Source organism: Pogoniulus pusillus, chromosome 24 (genome assembly GCF_015220805.1).
Source record: "Pogoniulus pusillus isolate bPogPus1 chromosome 24, bPogPus1.pri, whole genome shotgun sequence".
In the NCBI taxonomy this organism is placed as follows: domain Eukaryota; kingdom Metazoa; phylum Chordata; class Aves; order Piciformes; family Lybiidae; genus Pogoniulus; species Pogoniulus pusillus.
In genome coordinates, this window is record NC_087287.1 from 21,498,461 (window position 1) to 21,517,286 (window position 18,826).

General features: G+C 48.0%; 1 protein-coding gene across 1 annotated transcript in view; it reads right to left on the reverse strand.

Moving 5' to 3' along the window:
- CPS1 (carbamoyl-phosphate synthase 1) overlaps positions 1-18,826 on the reverse strand; it is a 153,504-nt gene that overhangs the window by 115,488 nt on the left and 19,190 nt on the right. Inside the window, exons 4-10 of the mRNA XM_064163922.1 lie at positions 17,444-17,533; positions 16,626-16,682; positions 13,361-13,453; positions 6,381-6,470; positions 4,703-4,831; positions 4,040-4,146; positions 3,503-3,644 (exon numbers count right to left, since the gene is read on the reverse strand). Coding sequence (XP_064019992.1) covers positions 3,503-3,644; positions 4,040-4,146; positions 4,703-4,831; positions 6,381-6,470; positions 13,361-13,453; positions 16,626-16,682; positions 17,444-17,533 — 708 coding nt within the window. The remainder of the gene's footprint in view (positions 1-3,502; positions 3,645-4,039; positions 4,147-4,702; positions 4,832-6,380; positions 6,471-13,360; positions 13,454-16,625; positions 16,683-17,443; positions 17,534-18,826) is intronic.

The window sequence follows — 18,826 nt, forward strand, 5'->3', positions numbered from 1 at the left end:
GAAGAGAAGACTGAGAGGGGATTTAATCAATGTTTATAAATATGTGAAAGCTGGGGGTCAGGAGGGGGGGACAGGCTCTGCTCACTGCTCCCTGGGATAGGACAAGGAGCAACGGGTCTACGTTGCAGCACAGGAGGTTCCAGCTCAACACAAGGAGGAACTTCTTTACTGTAAGGGTCCCAAAGCACTGGCACAGAGAGGTTGTGGAGTCTCCTTCTCTGGAGACTTTCAAGGCCTGTCTGGATGCATTCCTCTGTGATCTGTGCTAGATTGTGTGGTCCTGCTCTAGCAGGAGGATTAGACTCAATGATCTCCTTAGGTCCCTTACCCCTAATATCCTGTCAGCCTGTGACATGACTTCCACTACAACAGCAAACACTACTCAGTTGTCAGCACTTAACCAAGCAGACAGCACAGACTCCCTCCAGAGGTAATCCTTGCACAGGCACAGAAGAGAGCCATACACAGAAAGAAAAGCTCAGCTTGGACAAGGCTGCTCTAGAATGAATGGGCTTACTGTGCTGATCTGGTCTGTTCCATCACAGCAGGAAGGGACTTGATGTAGTGTATAGGTGTACTGGCTTTGATAGAAAACTATTCCATTTAATTTATTTAGTAAATATCTGAAAGAATAATGCTCTAAACCTCTGTTAACATGGTCTTTGTGGTTAAAATTGTGTTCCCTATTTGAAACCCAGTAAAACCTACTAACAGCTTATTTATGTGCTTTTGTATAAGCTTGATAAAGGGACCTGGACAGGTCAGACCCATGGGCCAAGGCTCACTACTGTCTGAAGTTCAACAAGGTCAAGTGCCAGGTGCTGCACCTGGGTCACAACAGCTATGTAGCTCCCATGGGGAGCTACAGACTTGGCAATGTGTGGTTGAAAGCTGCAACTCGGAGCAGGACCTGGAGGTTCTGGTTGGCAGCAGTGCCCAGGTGGCCAAGAAAGCCAAAGGCATCCTGGCTTGGATCAGGAGCAGAGTGGGCAGCAGGGACAGGAGGGGATCAGCCCCTGTGCTCAGCACTGCTGAGGCCACACCTCCAGTGCTGTGCTCAGCTCTGGGCCCCTCACTCCAGGAAGGACACTGAGGGGCTGCAGCCTGTCCAGAGCAGGGCAGCGAGGCTGGGAAAGGGCCTGGAGCAGTTGAGCTGTGAGCAGGGGCTGAGGGAGCTGGGCGTGTTGAGGCTGAAGAAGAGGAGGCTGAGGGCAGAGCTCATTGCTCTCTGCAGCTCCCTGCAGGGAGGTTGGAGCAAGGAGGGGGCAACCTCTGCTCCTGGGTGGCAAGGGACAGGAGCAGAGGAAATGGTTCCAAGCTGCCCCAGGGGAGGTTGAGGCTGGATGCTAGGAAATATTTCTTCCCAGAGAGGGTTCTCAGCCATGGAATGTTCTGCCCAGGGCAGTGCTGCAGTCCCCACTGATGGAGCTGTTCCAGCAGCCTGTGGAGCTGTGCTTAGGGACATGGTTTGGTGTTGCCCCTGCAGTGCTGGGTGGAAGGTTGGACTGGAGGAGCTTGGATATCTCTTCCAACCAGATGTTTCTGTGATTTCATGATGTCCATAACTCACTTTAGCTACTGACACAGGGCCTGGCACATGATCTCTGCCCTGGGCTGTTTTCAGGGTCGTGATAAATCGCTTTGGACAAACAACAGCTATGAAGCATCTAAGATGAGTTTGCAGACAGTGCTTGTAGTTCCAGCTGGAGATGGGAAAAACAGAATTCTCATTTGCATGGCCTGATGGCATCAAGCAGTATGGTCCACTGGGAGACTGGATCGTTCCTGGCACTGCATGGCCCCTGATTCCAGATGCAGGTTGAGAAATCCCTCAAGAGGAAATCCAGGAAAGTAGTTCTGATACAACCTGCTTCCCTTAGGAATGAGCAAAGGAGTCTTAGCAGCTTGTATAGATTGCCATCCAGAGCTGCAGGGTGGGGTGCTGTGATAGGACAGGAATGAGAGATGAGCTACTGGCCACAGCTGACACATTATGGTATGAGTTTCTGCCTTCAGAGTAAAGCCTACCATCAGTCTGTCAGCATTCCCTGAATGCTCAGGTCACCTCTTGTTACACACAAACAACCCTTCAAACCTGCTCCAAGCCTGGGCAGTAATCAGGCACATTAAAGGACTTTTATTTTTCAAACACAGAGATGCAACAGAGAGAGCCCTTCCAACCCTGCTCTCTGTGCATCCCATGGTAAACCAGCATTGCTCCTTCCCCCCCTCTCCACCTGTGCAGGTTTGGGAGAGTAATGCTTCTCTGCAGTTCAAAGATATGGGCCTTTAGCTCACATAAAAGAATGCCATGCTTCTAGATTCAGAAGACTTATGTCCAACCTTAGCACCTGCTTCATGCAAGAGATTGTCTCCAATCTTCAGCTAAAGCAAACATGAGAGACCTTGTGGTAAAGGTGTTCAGTTTGTCAATACATTTGAAACTAAATCATTTCAGAAACTGAACCAGAGAGCTCTGAATTTTTCCTAGTCTCTGTCTCTGACAAACAGCAGCATTTCTAAAACCACCAGCTGGAAGTCACTGCTCCTCAGTCCTGCAAAGTACAGCCAGGATGTGCCAAGCATAGCAGTGTGCACTCTCCCAGGCCTGAGGCAGGGCATTTCTCTACAGAACAGAAGCACAATCCCATGGAGGGAGCTGCTTTTGAGAATCCCTTGCTGGTGAATAAAAAGACTGCAATGACTTGCACAAAACTGAGCGCAACAGATAAGCTTTGAAACAGGCAATTACAAAGCCTGAGCTCCGTCTCAGCATCTGTCAAAACTGAGTATTGGTTTCCTTTCTATGCTACTCCTTCTTCACAGAAGGGACCTCTCCAAAGGTCACCCAGTCCAACTCCTCTGCACTCAGCAGGGACATCCTCAACTACATCAGGTTGCCCAGAGCCCTGTCCAGTCTCACCTTGAATAGATGGGCCCCAACCACTCCCCTGGGCAACCTGTGCCAGTGCACCTCCAGAGGCCAGCCACTGTGATTTTTTTTTTCCTTACATGGATGTCACTTGTTGCTGGAGCTCTACCTTAGACCCTCAAGTTGTTCTCTAGATATGACTGCCCCTCTCCCTCATGTCTTTAGTCCTTGCAAGTCTATCTACAATAAGACCAAATCAGACTGCAATAATATTCCTTTTCTGTGCTGAGCAACATGGAACAAGCACAAGGAAACAGTGACACAGGCTAGCACACCTGTGGCACAAGCCCTGAGACAACAGCAACTGAGTGAGCACTACTAATGGTAGAAAAACAAAGAAGTAAGGCAACTGTTGAAGGGAAATAAAACAAATAGATCCCAGTCTGGGTTGGAGAACAGTTGTAATGGCTCACTCCTTCTTGGCCTTCAAGGCAGGGCCTAAAGCAGAGTAGATGGTCAGTGCATCAAGTTTAGTCCTGATAACTACCTGTAATCTAAAAGCAGGCTTCCAGAAGGTGAGATAAACCAAGAGAGAGTATCTGTAGGAGTGTCTGAAAAGCATGAGCTCACCTCATTTGTTTGATCATTGGCATTCACAAAGAGAGGTTTCCAGCCTGGTGGGAGGGTAGAGCTGTCAATGGCATAGCCATGGTTCTGAGCAGTGATGACAGCCTGCCCATTCACTGTGTTCAGGACAGGCTGGTTCTGGCTCCTGGAAGAGAACAGAGGACAGAAGTGCCAGATGTGCCCCACTGCCACAGCTAGGAAGAGCTGCTAACTGCGGGGCTTTGCACAAGAAGTCAAAAGCAGCTGTTCCAAACTGACAGCCAAGCTCAGAATGCCACATCCCATGAGAAACTTTGCTGCCCTTCAGTTTGATAGGCAAAAATAACATCAAATACTTTCAAAACCTCCCCAGAAAAAAAGCACCGCATGGCACTAGCAGTTCAAATCACAGGCAAGGAGAATGGCTGGACTGATGACGCAATCTTACTGACAGGCTAGCTCCCAGTAAGGCAGGCCAGGAGCAAAGCAGGGCTGCTCTCCAGCCTTTTGCAGTGCTGAGCTGATGGAAGCGGGTCCTGGGGAGCAGAAGAGCTGCCGCACCTGTTGGCCATCTGCATCTTGTAGGAAGTAGCTCCAGCTGCTATCCCAGTGATTAGATGCCCCATGCTAATTCCAAACAAGGGCTCTGGGCGATTGCTCTCCAGGACCTACAATGAAAACGTTTTCAAGAGCTGATGAGTGTTCTCATCAGTAGTGTGATCATAAACCATGCCAGCCACCTCATAGACTTGGGGAAAAGCTGAGTGCAAGGATAGCAACAGCCTACAAAAGAAACCTTCCTCTTCTCCTCTGCTTCAGAGGGAAGCTTCTGAGCACAGCTTGATGTTCAGGTCTGATGGATGGGAATAAGCAATGGCACTGCACTGCAGCCAGTGAGTGTGAGAGGAGTGGGAGTGCTGTGAAATCAGGGCTGTTCTCTCATAAGGTCCCCAAGGTCCTGAAAGAGCACACTGTGCCTTAAGGCACCAGTAAGCTACTTGTGGTAATTATATTTACCATAGATTGTTCACCAAGGTGTGCACAGTCTTTGTGTAGCTATTAGTCTGGAGACAACTCCCAGTCAGCCAAGCTGAGGAATATCCTGGGCAGCTGAAATGGCTGAAGGACATTTGGTCTGTCACAGCTTAGAGCTGCTTAGATTTCAGGCACTTGAACAGGAGGTAATTAGACAACAACAATCTGCCTATGGCTCCTGCACTGTACCTTTCTGACATTCCAAATCAGCTCCTGGGCCGTCATGGGATCCCCTGGACCTCCGGAAATTATAAGCCCATCATAGTCCACGCTGGTGAAATCATGGTCCCATGGAACCAAATGTACTTCTGCACCTCGCTAGGGAAAACAAACAAACACGGGAACAAGGAATGAGGAGAGGAGGGGAACATGCTCTCGTGCCTCAGAGGGTGAGTCTGGATTACAGTCATCCCTTTGCCAGGGAGGCTTCTCTCCACTACCTGACCATCTTCACAAAACTGGTAGCTCAGTACCTGAGAGGCATCTTAGTGTTTGTCACATCAGTCTGGAGTTTAACCATGAGATCAAAACTTACCAATGGAATGCAAAATATATGTGCCTGCATGCAGGCAAAATAAGTTCACCTTTCCAATGTGCAAGGTCCTGCATCTGGTTTGGGCCAACGCCAGGCACAAATCCAGCCTGAGTGCAGAGTGGGTTGAGAGTAGCTGTGAAGAAAGAGCCTTGGGGGTGTTGGTTGATGAGAAACTCAACATGAACTGGCAGTGTCCCTATGCAGCCCAGGAGCAGTGTGGCCAGCAGGTGAGGAGATATGATTCTTCCCCTTCACTCTGCTCCTCTGAGACCCCTTCTCAAACAATGTGTCCAGTTCTTGTGTCCCCAGCATAAGGACACAGAGCTGTTGGAGTGAGACCAGAGGAGGTCACAAGGATGATCCAAGGGCTGGAGCACCTCTGCTGTAAAGACAGGCTGACCAGGCTGTGGTTGTTCAGCCTAAAAAAAATTCCAGGGCCACCTTAGAGCTGCCTTCCAGTACCTATAGGGTTCCTACAGGGAGGCTCCAGAATGGCTTTTCATGACAGGACAAAGAGGTTTGAAGCTGAGACAGACCAGGGCTAGACTGGAGCTAAGGAAGAAGTTTTTTTCAGTATGAGGGTGGTGAGACTCTGGAATAGGCTGCCCAGGAGATTGTGGATGCCTTCTCCCTGGAGTGTTCAAGGACAGGTTGGATGAGGCCTTGAACAGCCAAGTCTAACTGAGAGGAAGGGTGGAGTAGATGTTCTCTGAGGTCCCTTCCAACCTAAGCCATTCTATGATTCAACATGATGCATTCATCCTAACTGCTGAACAGGGCTTCACAGCCTCATTCCATGCCATGGCAGTAGCCCTGCACATCAAAAATGGAACAAACATCCACATAAATTAAAAAGCAGAAACAGGGAAACCCTGTAACACCTAGAGAAAGAGAGGACATGGCCTTCATTCCTTTCACGTGGCAGGAGCAGAGGACTGCTACAGCAGCCACGGAATTGCAGAGTAACTCAGAACTGAGGAACCACAGGAGGTCAGATGGTCCAATCTCTGCTTTGAGCAGGGATAATTTCCACTTCAGGACAGGTTGTCAGAGAAGCTGTGCCTCGTGTTTCAAAGGTCACCTTCTAGGAATTCTTCTCCTAGCTGAGAGGCTGCTGCATAAGTCCTCATCCTTGTCCCATCAACACAATACACCAAGATCAGCACATACAGAACAAGTACCAGGCCATAAAAATCACCCTAAAAGCTGCACCTCATTTGAGGAGAACTGCTGCTAGAGCAGGTGTGTCCAGGTGAATGGAAGGCTGGCGAGTACAGGAGAGGCTCCTACCACAGCCAGACAAGAGATGAAGGGCACAAAGCAGCGACCAACCTTCACAAGCAGACGGATGACATTGTGCTTCAGCCCACAGTCGACAGCTATGACTTTAATTGGATTCCCTCTGCCATAGACCTTGACTTCCTACAAAAAGACAGACCATGCAATCAATGACACAAAGCACAGCAAGATGTGTGGCAGAAGAACTGCACCAAAATGCAGCACTTCACAGTCAATTTACATGGAAATCTCCAGAAGTAAATCAGGCATCAAAGCTTCCTTCATTTGTCTGAGACAGCAGAAGCTGTGATGCTCTTTTACATACCCTTGATTACAGCAGTAGCAGCAAGCCCAAATCTACAGACATGGGGATGCGACTCAGAGAGGGACCTGATTCTGGCTGACAGTTGACTGAAAATGAGGCAGCAGTGCCCAGGTGGCCAAGAAAGCCAACGGCATCCTGGCTTGGACCAGGAGCAGGGTGGGCAGCAGGGACAGGAGGGGATCAGCCCCTGTGCTCAGCACTGCTGAGGCCACACCTCCAGTGCTGTGCTCAGCTCTGGGCCACTCACTCCAGGAAGGATATCGAGGGGCTGCAGCCTGTCCAGAGCAGGGCAGTGAGGCTGGGAAAGGGCCTGGAGCAGTTGAGCTGTGAGCAGGGGCTGAGGGAGCTGGGCGTGTTGAGGATGAAGAAGAGGAGGCTGAGGGCAGAGCTCATTGCTCTCTGCAGCTCCCTGCAGGGAGGTTGGAGCAAGGAGGGGGCAACCTCTGCTCCTGGGTGGCAAGGGACAGGAGCAGAGGAAATGGTTCCAAGCTGTAGCAGGGGAGGTTGAGGCTGGATGCTAGGAAATATTTCTTCCCAGAGAGGGCTCTCAGCCATGGAATGTTCTGCCCAGGGCAGTGCTGCAGTCCCCACTGATGGAGCTGTTCCAGCAGCCTGTGGAGCTGTGCTTAGGGACATGGTTTGGTGTTGCCCCTGCAGTGCTGGGTGGAAGGTTGGACTGGAGGACCTTGAAGGTGTCTTCCAAACACCTCTCATCTGTGATTCTATGATTAATCCCTTAGAGATCTCGTTTACATAGTTAATGGTAGGATTTTTTCCCTGTCTTTCGCCACATTATCAGTGGAGCAGCTAAGACAGTTCTCACAGATTATATCAGCCCAAGAGAAAAGCCAGTTACACAGCTAGAGGTTTGCATCTGAAGGGAAAGCATCCTTCTGATGTCAGCAGAACAAGACTTCCTTATGTAGCTACAGATTCATCACATTAAACACCACTCTGACCCTCCAGTCACAGGAAGACCAAACCACAGCATGGCTAGAGACATCCTATCACAGAATCACAGAATGTTAGGAGCTGAAAGGGCCCTTGAAAGCTCATCCAGTCCAACTCCCCTACCAGAGCAGGACCATCTAGAGCAGGTCACACAGGACTGCATCCAGGCAGGTTTTGAATTTCTCAAGAGAAGATGACTGCACAAGCTCCCTGGGCAGCCTGCTCCAGTGCTCCATCACCCTCAGTCTAAAAAAAAAATTCAATTGGGTTTAAGTAGAATCCCCTATAAGTGCCTTCTAGTGCATGGCAGCAGTATAGGTCAGGCCAAGCACACCACTGAGCATGACCTGTGTTCATGTGGACCTGATAGACCCCACCCCCAGTCTTATGAAATCACCCAGACTGGACTCAGAAGGCTGGGAGTTAAGGAATGAAGCTGTATTTACAGCTTAGCACAATTCACAAGCAGATACAGACACAAATATTTACAGTTATATACAAGTTAAAAGTAATACAGAAACACAATACCCTTCCCAGAACAATCAGATTGCCAGGAGGGTCCCGACCCAAACCTCCTCCCTACTCCCACCCTTCCCCTCCCTTCAAAAATAACCAGATCAATGCATGTATATCTCATGTGACACACCTGGAGATCGGAGGTGAGATGTCACAGACAACAAGGAGGTTAGAGGAGAAAAGGGTTGGGCAGAGTTAAGGCAGAGGCAACCACAGAGACCAGACTGCCAGAGAGAAGGGTGAGCTAACTGAGCAGCGTGTGAGCAGTGCGTGTCTTCTCTGGATTCTGACAAGCCGTGTTCCTCAGCAGAAGAACGAGGGCACTGCTGGGTTTTTTTTTCTTTCTTCTCACAGCTAAGGATTTGATTTCTCTCAGTACAACGTTCTGATTCAAACCAACACACAGACATATCAGACAACACATCTCCACTTTCAGCTGCTCTTCTTTAACCTACCCCACAAAGTAAATTGTCTCCAGTGGACCACTGTGCTTTGTGCACACACTTACCTCTTGGTCACACTCAGCATGGAAGAGAGTGCAGTCCAACCACTATATGTTATCTGGGCCTCACTACTGCAGCCTACAGCACTGAGGTCAAGTTAGTTGTGAACAGCTTCTTTCGGAAGCTTGCTGTCCCACGGCTGCAGTTAGCACAAGGCTGGCACGTTATTCATCAGTAAGCACAAAAGACAGCCTCCCTCTCTCGAAAACAGACTCTGTGCTTACCTTCGGTGACATTCAGCCTCTGAGAGTGTGCTTTACCCAGGGGGGCTTTGGATAATGCACCACCTGACAATACAGCACTAGAAAAAGAGTAGGTTTTTTTCTCTTTTTTTTAATTAAGTAACTCCCTTTTAAGCACTTTCCCTGGCATTCATAGGTCACAGCTGGACCTTTTCCCAAAAGATGATCAAATTTGTGCCAAGTATGCTTGCTGTGGGGTGACAAACTGACAAACTCTTTTCAGAGGGATTAGGACCATCCAGAAGGAAAGATATTCCCTCCACAGGAAACTCAAGATGAAGCTTCTTGGCAGAATATTATAAGTCCTCCCTCTGACTTACCCTAACTCAGTTCTTGTTCGAACTTTTATGTTCTCAAAACTTAAGATGCAGGTAGGATGCAAGACCATGTCCTGCATGAGGACATCAGGAGTGACTCACTGCCATGTCAGGAGCAAGGATGGAAGAGATGGGGTGCAAGGAGCCACCAGTGGTCCCTAATCCATCTTGGAGGCCATGACTCAGTGAAGAGACAGCAGTGTTACCAGTACTCTGTACTGCCAAAAGGAGACTTCCGCATGCAAACAGATCTTGTAGTTCACACAACATAAGCAGATGGCAAAGTGTCCCACAGGCACTTTGGGAGAATGAGCAGGATGAAAATCATATTGAAACAAGGTCTTGGTAAAAGGTCATACTGAAGCTAGGTCAAGGTTTGTGATATGAAGCTGTGCCTAACACCAAGCCTGGCAGTATCTTCACGGTCACCAACACACAAGTGGATTCTGCCTCCACTTGTGCAAAGGAATTGTATGAGTCTCCTACCCGCTGTCCCCTTCAGGCTTCTGGGAGGTGGGTTTCAAGAGGATGAAGGTGCTCAGTTCTCACAGAAACTCACCTAGTGTCACGTGTCAGAGTCCCTTAAGAAAACTCCACTCTTGTAAAAGGGCTTTTGGAGACCCTGTGGTTACTCACCACATCCACCCTTACAAACCTGCCAACATCTCCCTCAAAGGTTCTCTTTTGGTGTTCTAAGGGCCAGAGGGAGCTGAGGGACAAAACCGCTTTGAGGCACTTTAATTACCTCACTCTCAGAACTCTTCCCTGTCCAATTAATTAGGCTAATGATTTGTTACATTTCCTTCAGCAGCAAGATTGCTTTTGGGTGTTCTCTTCACAACCCTCCCCTCATTTCTCACACATTATTCTTCTGTGCTGAAGAGAACTGGCCAAGTGTATGTCTGGACAGATGTGCTGGCTTGAGGCTAATTGGAATATTTTAATGAGAGAAATTAGATCATGGTTGGAAAAGAATAATAATGATCAAATCTATATCATTCATTGGTTTGCTGAAAGGGTAAAAAGCCAAAATGTAAATGATTTGTCCCTCTTTGCTCTGGGGTGCTTGTCTTCACTTCTCCTTTGCTCTACTCTAATACCTTCCACTAACAGATAGAAGTAAGCTTTGCTGGTTGGTTGTCTGTCTGGGAGAGAGGGAGATGCTTTCAGCCCCTTCTAGGCACTTTCTTTGTCTGAGAGGGAGTTTGGATTTCTGTACTATTTCTAACTGGTCCGGTAAATTTCAATAGTAGGGAGGGGTAGTTCCTTAACCCACCACAGAAGAAAACAGACTGAGAACTGGATCAGGGAGCTATTGAAGTATATTCCTCCTAGAGTCAGAGGATATCCATCACCTCTTCACTGCACAGCCTATAAAAACTGTCCCACTCTGTAGGGCTGATGTGGGAAGGCTGTGAGCCAGCAGTCAGGGAGACAGAAACTCCTGAGGAAAACAAAAAGAGCACAGGTGGATGGATGTGTGGACAGAACTGACCTTTTAGCTTCAGGTAGCTCTATTGTTCACATCTACTCTGAGACACTGACTATCACATGCACTAAAACAAGCTCCTGCAAAACACTGGCAGTTTTCTACCTTTCCTGCCCCATCGAGGCGATGCCAGCAAAATGGAGTCTATGCTGCTAGCAGCTGAAGGCAGTGGGCTAAAAATAAATCAGTCAGTCTCTCCTGATCACAGAACCACAGAATGGTCTGGGTTGGAAGGGACCTCCAAAAGTCATCCAGTCCAACCCCTCTCTGCAGTCAGCAGGGGCAGCCTCAACTAGATCAGGTTGCCCAGAGCCCTCTCCAGCCTCATCAGGGATGAGGCCTCAACCACCTCCCTGGGCAACCTGTTGCAGTGTTTCAGCACCTTCATGGTGCAGAATTTGTTCCTCACATCCAATCTAAATCTGCTCTGCTCTAGTCTGAAGCCATCACCCTCGTCCTGTCCCTGCAGGCCTTTGCAAACAGTCTCTCTGCAGCCTTCTTGTAGCCCCTTTTGCTGTTAGGTCTCCCTGGAGCCTTCTCCTCTCCAGATTGAACACTCCCACCTCCCTCAACCTGTCCTCATAGCAGAGCTACTCCAACCCTCTGATCATTTTCATGGCCTCCTCTGAACTTGCTCCATCAGGTCCATGTCCTTCCTGTACTGAGAGCTCCAGAGCTGGACACAGTACTCCAGATGAGATCTCAGCAGAGCAAAGTGTCAGAATCCCCTCTCTGGGTCTACTGGCAGTGCTGCTTTGGGTGCAGCCCAGGATGTGATCGCGTACAATTAATAAGCACATTCCTGATGTCACTGTATCCTGATTTACATCAAGATAGCTGTTTGACAACATAGATGATCAAGTCCAGTAATTACCATCACTAAAAATCTTAGTTCATTTTCAGCTTTATTCATGATGTTGCTTTTTAAGCCCATAAGATGAAGTTATAAACATGAGACCAGAAAAGCTCTGCTGATCTTGTTGTATCTCCCTTTTAGAAGCTATCTTCATCGTCTTTACAGTGACTCTTAGTAATTGCATATTTAGCATCAGCAACCTTATCTGTATCTGAGTCACAGCTCAAAACAGCTCCACCTGCATTTTGCAATCACAGATTGCAACCTCAATAAGCAATTGTCAACCCTCTGTGTAGCAACAAGGCCCTGGCTCAAAATACACTGGAGGCACTGGCATGATTTGGTGAGGTTTGCACACAGCTCGTGTATTCCAGTGGCATCCCAGGTACCTAGTTCATACTGTAAAACCAAGTCTGGATGGAGACTGTGCTTCAGATTCCTACTTGCCCCTCTACCACTTTGTTCAGGCCTGCTTCTCACTCGTGCCACTAACACACCAGCTTCTGTTCAGAACAGCACACAACCATGGGCAGAGCTCTTCTAGAGATCTTGAAGGAGCTTCAAACATAGTAAGCACAGAATGTCTGAAAGGCACTCAAGGCACCTTTGTCCCCCCACTAAACCTCCCAAGGGGTACCAGAATAATGGTACCAGAACAATTACTCTGGGCCTGGTTTGCTGCATCCTTATGGTTTGTAGCAGTGTTTTCAGCTCCTGGGTGAACACAGGTGGTATGCCCAGCTAACAGAGCACAAACTTCACTGCTGTTCTGCGGAAGTCTACAGGCAAAGCTAATAACAGTAATATTGGCTCCAGAGCATTCCTAACTCAGTCTTATTTGGAAATCCAGAGATATCTTCTGGAATCACCTGCAAAGAACCTTGTCTAAACACAGACTGTCCTATTGTGAGCCTTCCTGACATTTAGCTAAGGAAAGCAGCCATTCTTGTTATGATTCCTCTTATGTTGGATAACATCCACCACACACTAGGTCTAAGTATATCCTCAAGACTTCTTCATCCTGTCTTTGTAGCACATGATCAAAGTGTCATTCAGACTACATCCAGCTCAACACAGCTCACTTTATATCTTCAACACTGCACAGAAGAAGCCATGAGGATTCTACCAGGATGATCAAGAGAGGTTCTCCTTCCAATCTATGATGCCCTAATGAAGTCCCACCTGGAACACTGCATCCAGTTTGGGGCTCTCCAGTTCAAGAGGGACAGAGATCTACTGGAGAGAATTCAGCAAAGGGCTACAAGGATGCTGAAGGGACTGCAGCATTGCCTGAGGAGGAGAGGCTGAGAGCCCTGGGGCTGCTTAGGCTGCACAGGAGAAGGCTAAGAGGGGATCTGAGCAATGACTATCAAGAGCTGAGGGCTGGGGGGCAGGAAGGAAGGGACAGGGACAGCCTCTGCTCACTTGTGCCCTGCCATAGGACAAGGGCCAAGGGATGCAAACTGTAGCACAGCAAGTTCCAGCTCAACAGGAGCAACAACTTCTTGGCTGTGAGGGTGCCAGAGCCCTGGCACAGGCTGCCCAGAAAGGTTGTGGAGTCTCCTCTGGAGCCTTTGCAGCCCTGTCTGGATGTGTTCCTGTGTGACCTGTGCTGGATTCTCTGGTGCTGCTGTGGCAGGGGAGTTGGGCTGGAAGATCTCCAGAGGTTCCTTCCAACCTGTAACATACTGTGATGCTGTGATCACAGCTCTTCAAAGGTCTAAAAAGGTGAATTGTTTGTTGAGACAGACTGAACCATCTCTAGGGCAAACAGGTAGCAGTTACTAACTAGAGTAACTAACTAGAGCTTTGGGACCACAGAAAAAACTTCTCACCTTTGTCGAAACTTCTGCAATCAAGTTTTGTTTGTTTGGGTCAGCAAACTCCACAGGCTGACCTTCAAATTCAATCTTCCCAAGTAGTGTGCCCTGTGGAAATAGACCAGTAAACAACAAAGCAGGAGCAAAGCAGAAGCTGTGAACACTGGGACAAGATGCTGACAGACACATAAACTGCAACAGCTGCTTAGAGATGGTTTCTTAGCAGTTGATAACAATTTCCACCCTGCTCAGAAGTTTATGAGTTTTCTTTGTATCAAAAATCTGCTTAAAATCCTTTGTTCAAGGAAGAATGGCATTGGTAACAGCAAAATTTGTCAAATGGTGACAGTAAAATGGGTTGACTTCCAAGAGGATCAGAATCTCCAAGTATCTGTTGTGTAGCCTTGAGAATAATCCAAAAGGCAGTTTGAAGCCCTTTGGTTTTGGAAACCCACTGTGAGGTCTTCAGCCGCCTCCTGTGGACAGCTACAAAGCAACCAAGCTGGCGTAAAGCAAATCTATGTGGGGGGCAGCTCAGCACAGCTGTTTTCTGAACAAACTGTTAAAAAACCTGAAGCTCAATAAAATACTTCCAGCAGGCTCAACTCTGTTGCTCCTACCACCTTGCAGAAGGCAGTACTCCAGCAGCAAATCCCTCTGCACCTTCTGTTCTCTAAAGTTCTCAGTGGAAAAATCCCTGGTGTGGCTTTGTCTCACTTCTGGAGCAAGTGGAAGTGAACCTCAGGTTACTAGGGTTACCTTCTTCTCCCCCTGGGGATAGAGTGTGTGGTACAGGACTTTGCAAGGATGGATGGGGAAAGTGAAAGACAAGAAGCCAATGGTTTGTTGTCATTTTCACACACAACACGATGGTGATAAACAATGTTAACCTCATCTTCCCTTGTGGATGTGACACCAGCATGCACACTGGGGTTGCTCATTGGGTTTAGCAGTACTCCCAGGAAGTGCTTCCCTGCTGAAGAGCATAAATCTAACCTGATAGAATGCTGTAAGTAAAAAGATAAATAAAAAGTCTCTATACCCAGGGTTGTTCAGCCTAAGAAGGCTCCAGGGGGACCTTTTAGCTGCCTTCCAGTACCTGAAGGGATTCTACGGAAAGGCTGGAGCAGAACTTGCCATAAGGGTGTCTAGCCACAGCACAAGGGGGAATGGTTTGAAGCTGAGGGAGAGTAGGTTTAGACTGAATCTTAAGACAAAGTTCTTCAGTACAAGGGTGGTGAGACTGCAATAGGTTGTGGCTGCCTCCTCCATGGGCATGTTCAGGGCCAGGTTGGATGAGGCCTTAAGCAGATAAGTCTAGCTGAGAAGCATCCCTGCTCATGATGAGGAGGCTGGAGTAGATGATCTCTAAGGTCCTTTCCAACCTAAGCCTTTCTGTGATTCTCTGGTTGGCCATACCTTGCTGTTTCTCTAGGGCAAGAATCAGCTTCTTACATTGCCACGTGCACTACAAAGGGAAAGATGACATCCTGTCTCATCTTAAATAGCATATTACACCAAAAGCTACTCCAGGCTGCTTTGCCTGGAGCAGAGCTGACAAGGTCAGCAGCATTTTAAACAAATCAAGTTCCCAGAAAGTAAGGAAATTGAGTGCCACCATGCAGTCAGTCCCAGAAACACTGCTGGCAAAGCCCTAAAGCCCTTGCTGTCAAACAGGAGCTCTGTGTCTTACCTTGCTCCCAGGTTATGCAGCCAAGTGGCACCCTGCATTTATCTTTACATTCCAGTTTAAGAAGTCACTCTTAACTTCTGCAAGTATCATAATGAAGCCCTCTTCTCATCCTACACTTACAGATGTGGAATGAAACACTGAGGTGTTTTCTTCAGCCTGGTGAGAAGACTAAGGAAAACCTTCACTATGTTTCATTTCAAAAGCTATAAGCCGGTACCTCCCAGCCCCGGTATGATGGACATTGCTACCAGACACTGCTAAGTTATAGGATAAACATGGGAAATATTTGCTCTGGATAAAAGCACGCTGGTCCCTCAGGAAAGCAGAAAAATCACTGCCATTTCTATGGTGTTGAACTGCACCTCTCTGCTGTCTGTGTGAGCAGGACAGCACTTTGCCTTCCCACAAGAACTCTCAGCTCTCCATTCAAGCTGAGTCCTTCATAGTTTGCTCTGTGGGATGGAAAGGGAATGTGGGCTTGGGCTGTGTACTGCAAAATCACAGAATCACAGAGCTGCCATGGTTGGAAAAGACCTCAAGCATCATCTAGTTCCAACCTCCCTGTCATGGGCAGGAACACCTCACAGTAGATCAGGTTGCCCACAGCCACACCCAGCCTTGCCTCACAAACTTCCAGGAATGAGGCTTCCACCACCTCCCTCAACAACCTGTGCCAGTGTCTCACCATCCTCGTGGGGAAGAAATTTTTCCTAGCATCCAATCTCAATTTTCCCTCCTCTAGTTTGGATCCATTCCCTTAGTCCTATCCCTACCTGACACCCTAAAAAGTCCCTCCCCAGCTTTATTGTAGTCCCCTTCAGACACTGCAAGGCCACAAGAAGGTCTCTTCAGAGCCTTCTCCTCTCCAGAATGACCAACCCCAACTCTCTTTGCCTGTCCTCATAGCAGAGCAGCTCCAGCCCTCTGATCACCCTCGCGGCCCTTCTCTGGACATGTTCCAGCACCTCCAGATCTTTCTGACCACCTGAAGAGAAGAGCAGTTTCAATGAATCCATTAGAAAAGAAGAGCCTCCAAGGCACATTTCCATTCAGACTGGCTTTGATCAGTGTTTTAGCAAGCAGAAGTGTACCTTAGCATTAATATTCCTGCTGGTGTCCTTCAGTTGACAGTTCTTAGAAACAGAGAAAATAGTGACTAATAAAAATAATCACAGTCTTCAGCCAAAGAAAACCAGCCTGAAATAGGGATCCAGTTGAGGTTGTTGTGGGCATTCCTTTGTCTCCAAAGAGCAGGAGAATCTCCACTGACTAAAGGTGGTGCTGCCTGTGAACTAAATATCCACAACATCTCACAGAGTTGTTGACACTACTACCTGTTGTGTCTGACACAGCTACCTGAGGCCTTTCACTTAACACTAACTTAGGCTGGTTTGCTTAGATAGAACAGGAAACCCAGAGCAGATCTAAGGAGAGGGAACTCCCTGAGATCAGTGTTGCCTTCTCTGTATCTTCTAAAGCCACAAAGCCTTTAGAAGAGCATAAGGGTCTGAGCAGCTTCTGAGGTCGAGGAGGTTTGCTCCATTGTTAGGGCCCAGAAATAACAAATCTAATGCAACTGGAACTTACCTTGCCACAGATTAGTTTGGACAGCATTCTGGTATCAATCCCATACAGTGCAGGTACCTGAGAAAGCACAAGAGAAGGACAAGTTAGAGAACAAGCAGCTAAGACAGCAGGGAACAAGACAGAGGAAGACAACAGCCAGATCACCTCGCTGAGATATGGCCCTGTTTAAGGAGCTGTGACTCTTACTAGCACTAGTATCTTAGCGCCTCACTTCCAGCTCTTCACTTTTCCCTCTTTCCACCCTTAGATACTTCAGTTCTTCAAACCATAGACTCATAGAATGTCTTGAGTGGGAAGGGACCTTTCAGGGACACCTGGTCCAAAGTCTGGTTTCTTTACTAAAAAGTACAAAACAAAAAAATGATGTGGCAAGTATCTATCTCAGTTCTGAGCCCCGTTTTGCCTTGCCTGGGGGCACCTAACTTTGCCATCCATCAGAAGGCAATCTACTGACACATCCCTGACTCCCACAGCTTCAAGGCACTGTGGCTCTCAAGGTTACGATTGTGGCAACCTCCAGGAGCAGCAACATAGAAACATTTGGTAAGAGAATAGTGCCTGGTCTAACGTCTTTATGAGGAACCAACCATTCCCCTTTCATCAACATTCCTTCTGGCCAGAGCTTGGAAATACCATTGCACCCTGAAAAAGAGAAATGGATGAAGAGTCAGAGAATGAAGGAGCACAGTGAGCCCAGTACAGACTGGTGAAGACATATGAGGAGAAAAGTGGCTATCAGCTCAAAGCCAGCAGTCTTTTTCTCTGTCCCTACAGTTACAGGTCTGTTCCCAAGAAGAAGTTACCTCTAGACTGCTCACCTGTTCCTCCTGCAGCCACTCTCCTAGGCTCTGAACAGCCAGCCAGTGGCTGTACTCATTGCTGTAGTCCAGCACCAGCAAACCTGAAACCTGCAGAGAGAAGAGATGTTGTTTTCCACTGAATGAGCACTCTGGGATTGTCCAGGACCTTCTGAGCTCTCACTCTTCATCCACTGCAAACCTTATCCAGACAGGACACAAGGCTTGGCAGACACGGCATGGCCACGGTAAGGACAGCAAACCTGAATCTTCACAGGTAGGGTGCACAGAACACAGCCTCAGCAAAGAGGTGAAGTCCTCCTGCTCATTCATGATTGTACCTCGGTCCTTTTATTTCAGAAATTACAGAATCACAGTATGCTGTTGGAAAGGACCTCTGGAGATCACCTAGTGCCACCGCTCTGCTAAAGCAGTTTCACTTAGAGCAGGTTGCACAGGATCATGTCCAGGCAGGTTTTGAAAGCCTCCAGAGAAGGAGACTCCACCAGTTCTCTGGGCAGCCTGATTTAGTTCTCTAACATCCTCCCAGCAAGGAATTTTCCCTTATTTTTAGGTGGATCTATTTGTATTCTTGTTTGTGCCCATTGCCCCCTTGTCCTGTCACTGGGCATCACTGAAAAAGTCTGGCCCCACCCTCTGCCCTTCAGATATTTATTAATAAGCATTGATCAGATCCCCTTTAAGACTTCTCTCCAGGCTAAACAGCCCCAGGACTCTCAGCCTCTCTTCATCAGGCAATGCTCCAGTCTCCTCATCATGTTGGTAGCCCTCTCTTGGACTCTCTCCAGTAGTTCCCTGTTGAACTGGGGAGGCCAGAACTGGACACAGTACTCCAGATACGGCCTCAGTAGGGCAGAGCAGATGGGGAGAATATTCTTCCTCATCTTAGTGCACCCCAAATTGGTAGACTTCCAGGTAAAAAAAGCTTCAAATTGCATTGAACCAAGGAAACAGTTCTCATTAGAAAGGAAATGGAACTTTTAAACAAGACAAAATGGGAAGTTTTGATTCATTTTTGGTTAAGAAAGCTATTCACTTTCAAGTGACATTTCATTTCAGAAGCCACCTCTGTTCTCCAGAGGAGCTAGATTTCTTATAAAGGAGTCATTTCACCTCAGGACAGATAAAGCATTTCACTGGCTCTGCAGTTTCATGGGTTTGCTTTGCTGTCCAGTACTGCCTCCAGGGGCTAGCCACAGCCCTGCTCCTAGCCAACATCCCTGGGCACCGCAGTGTAAATACTGGTTCCTGTGTGGCCTTCTCCCCTGTCACCTCCTGTCTGTGCACAGACATACAGAACAAAGTATCAGTACATAGAAACTTCTCATTCTCACTGGCATTTGTCTGTCTGTGACAAGCAGTCCTGGCCAAATACAGGTGAGT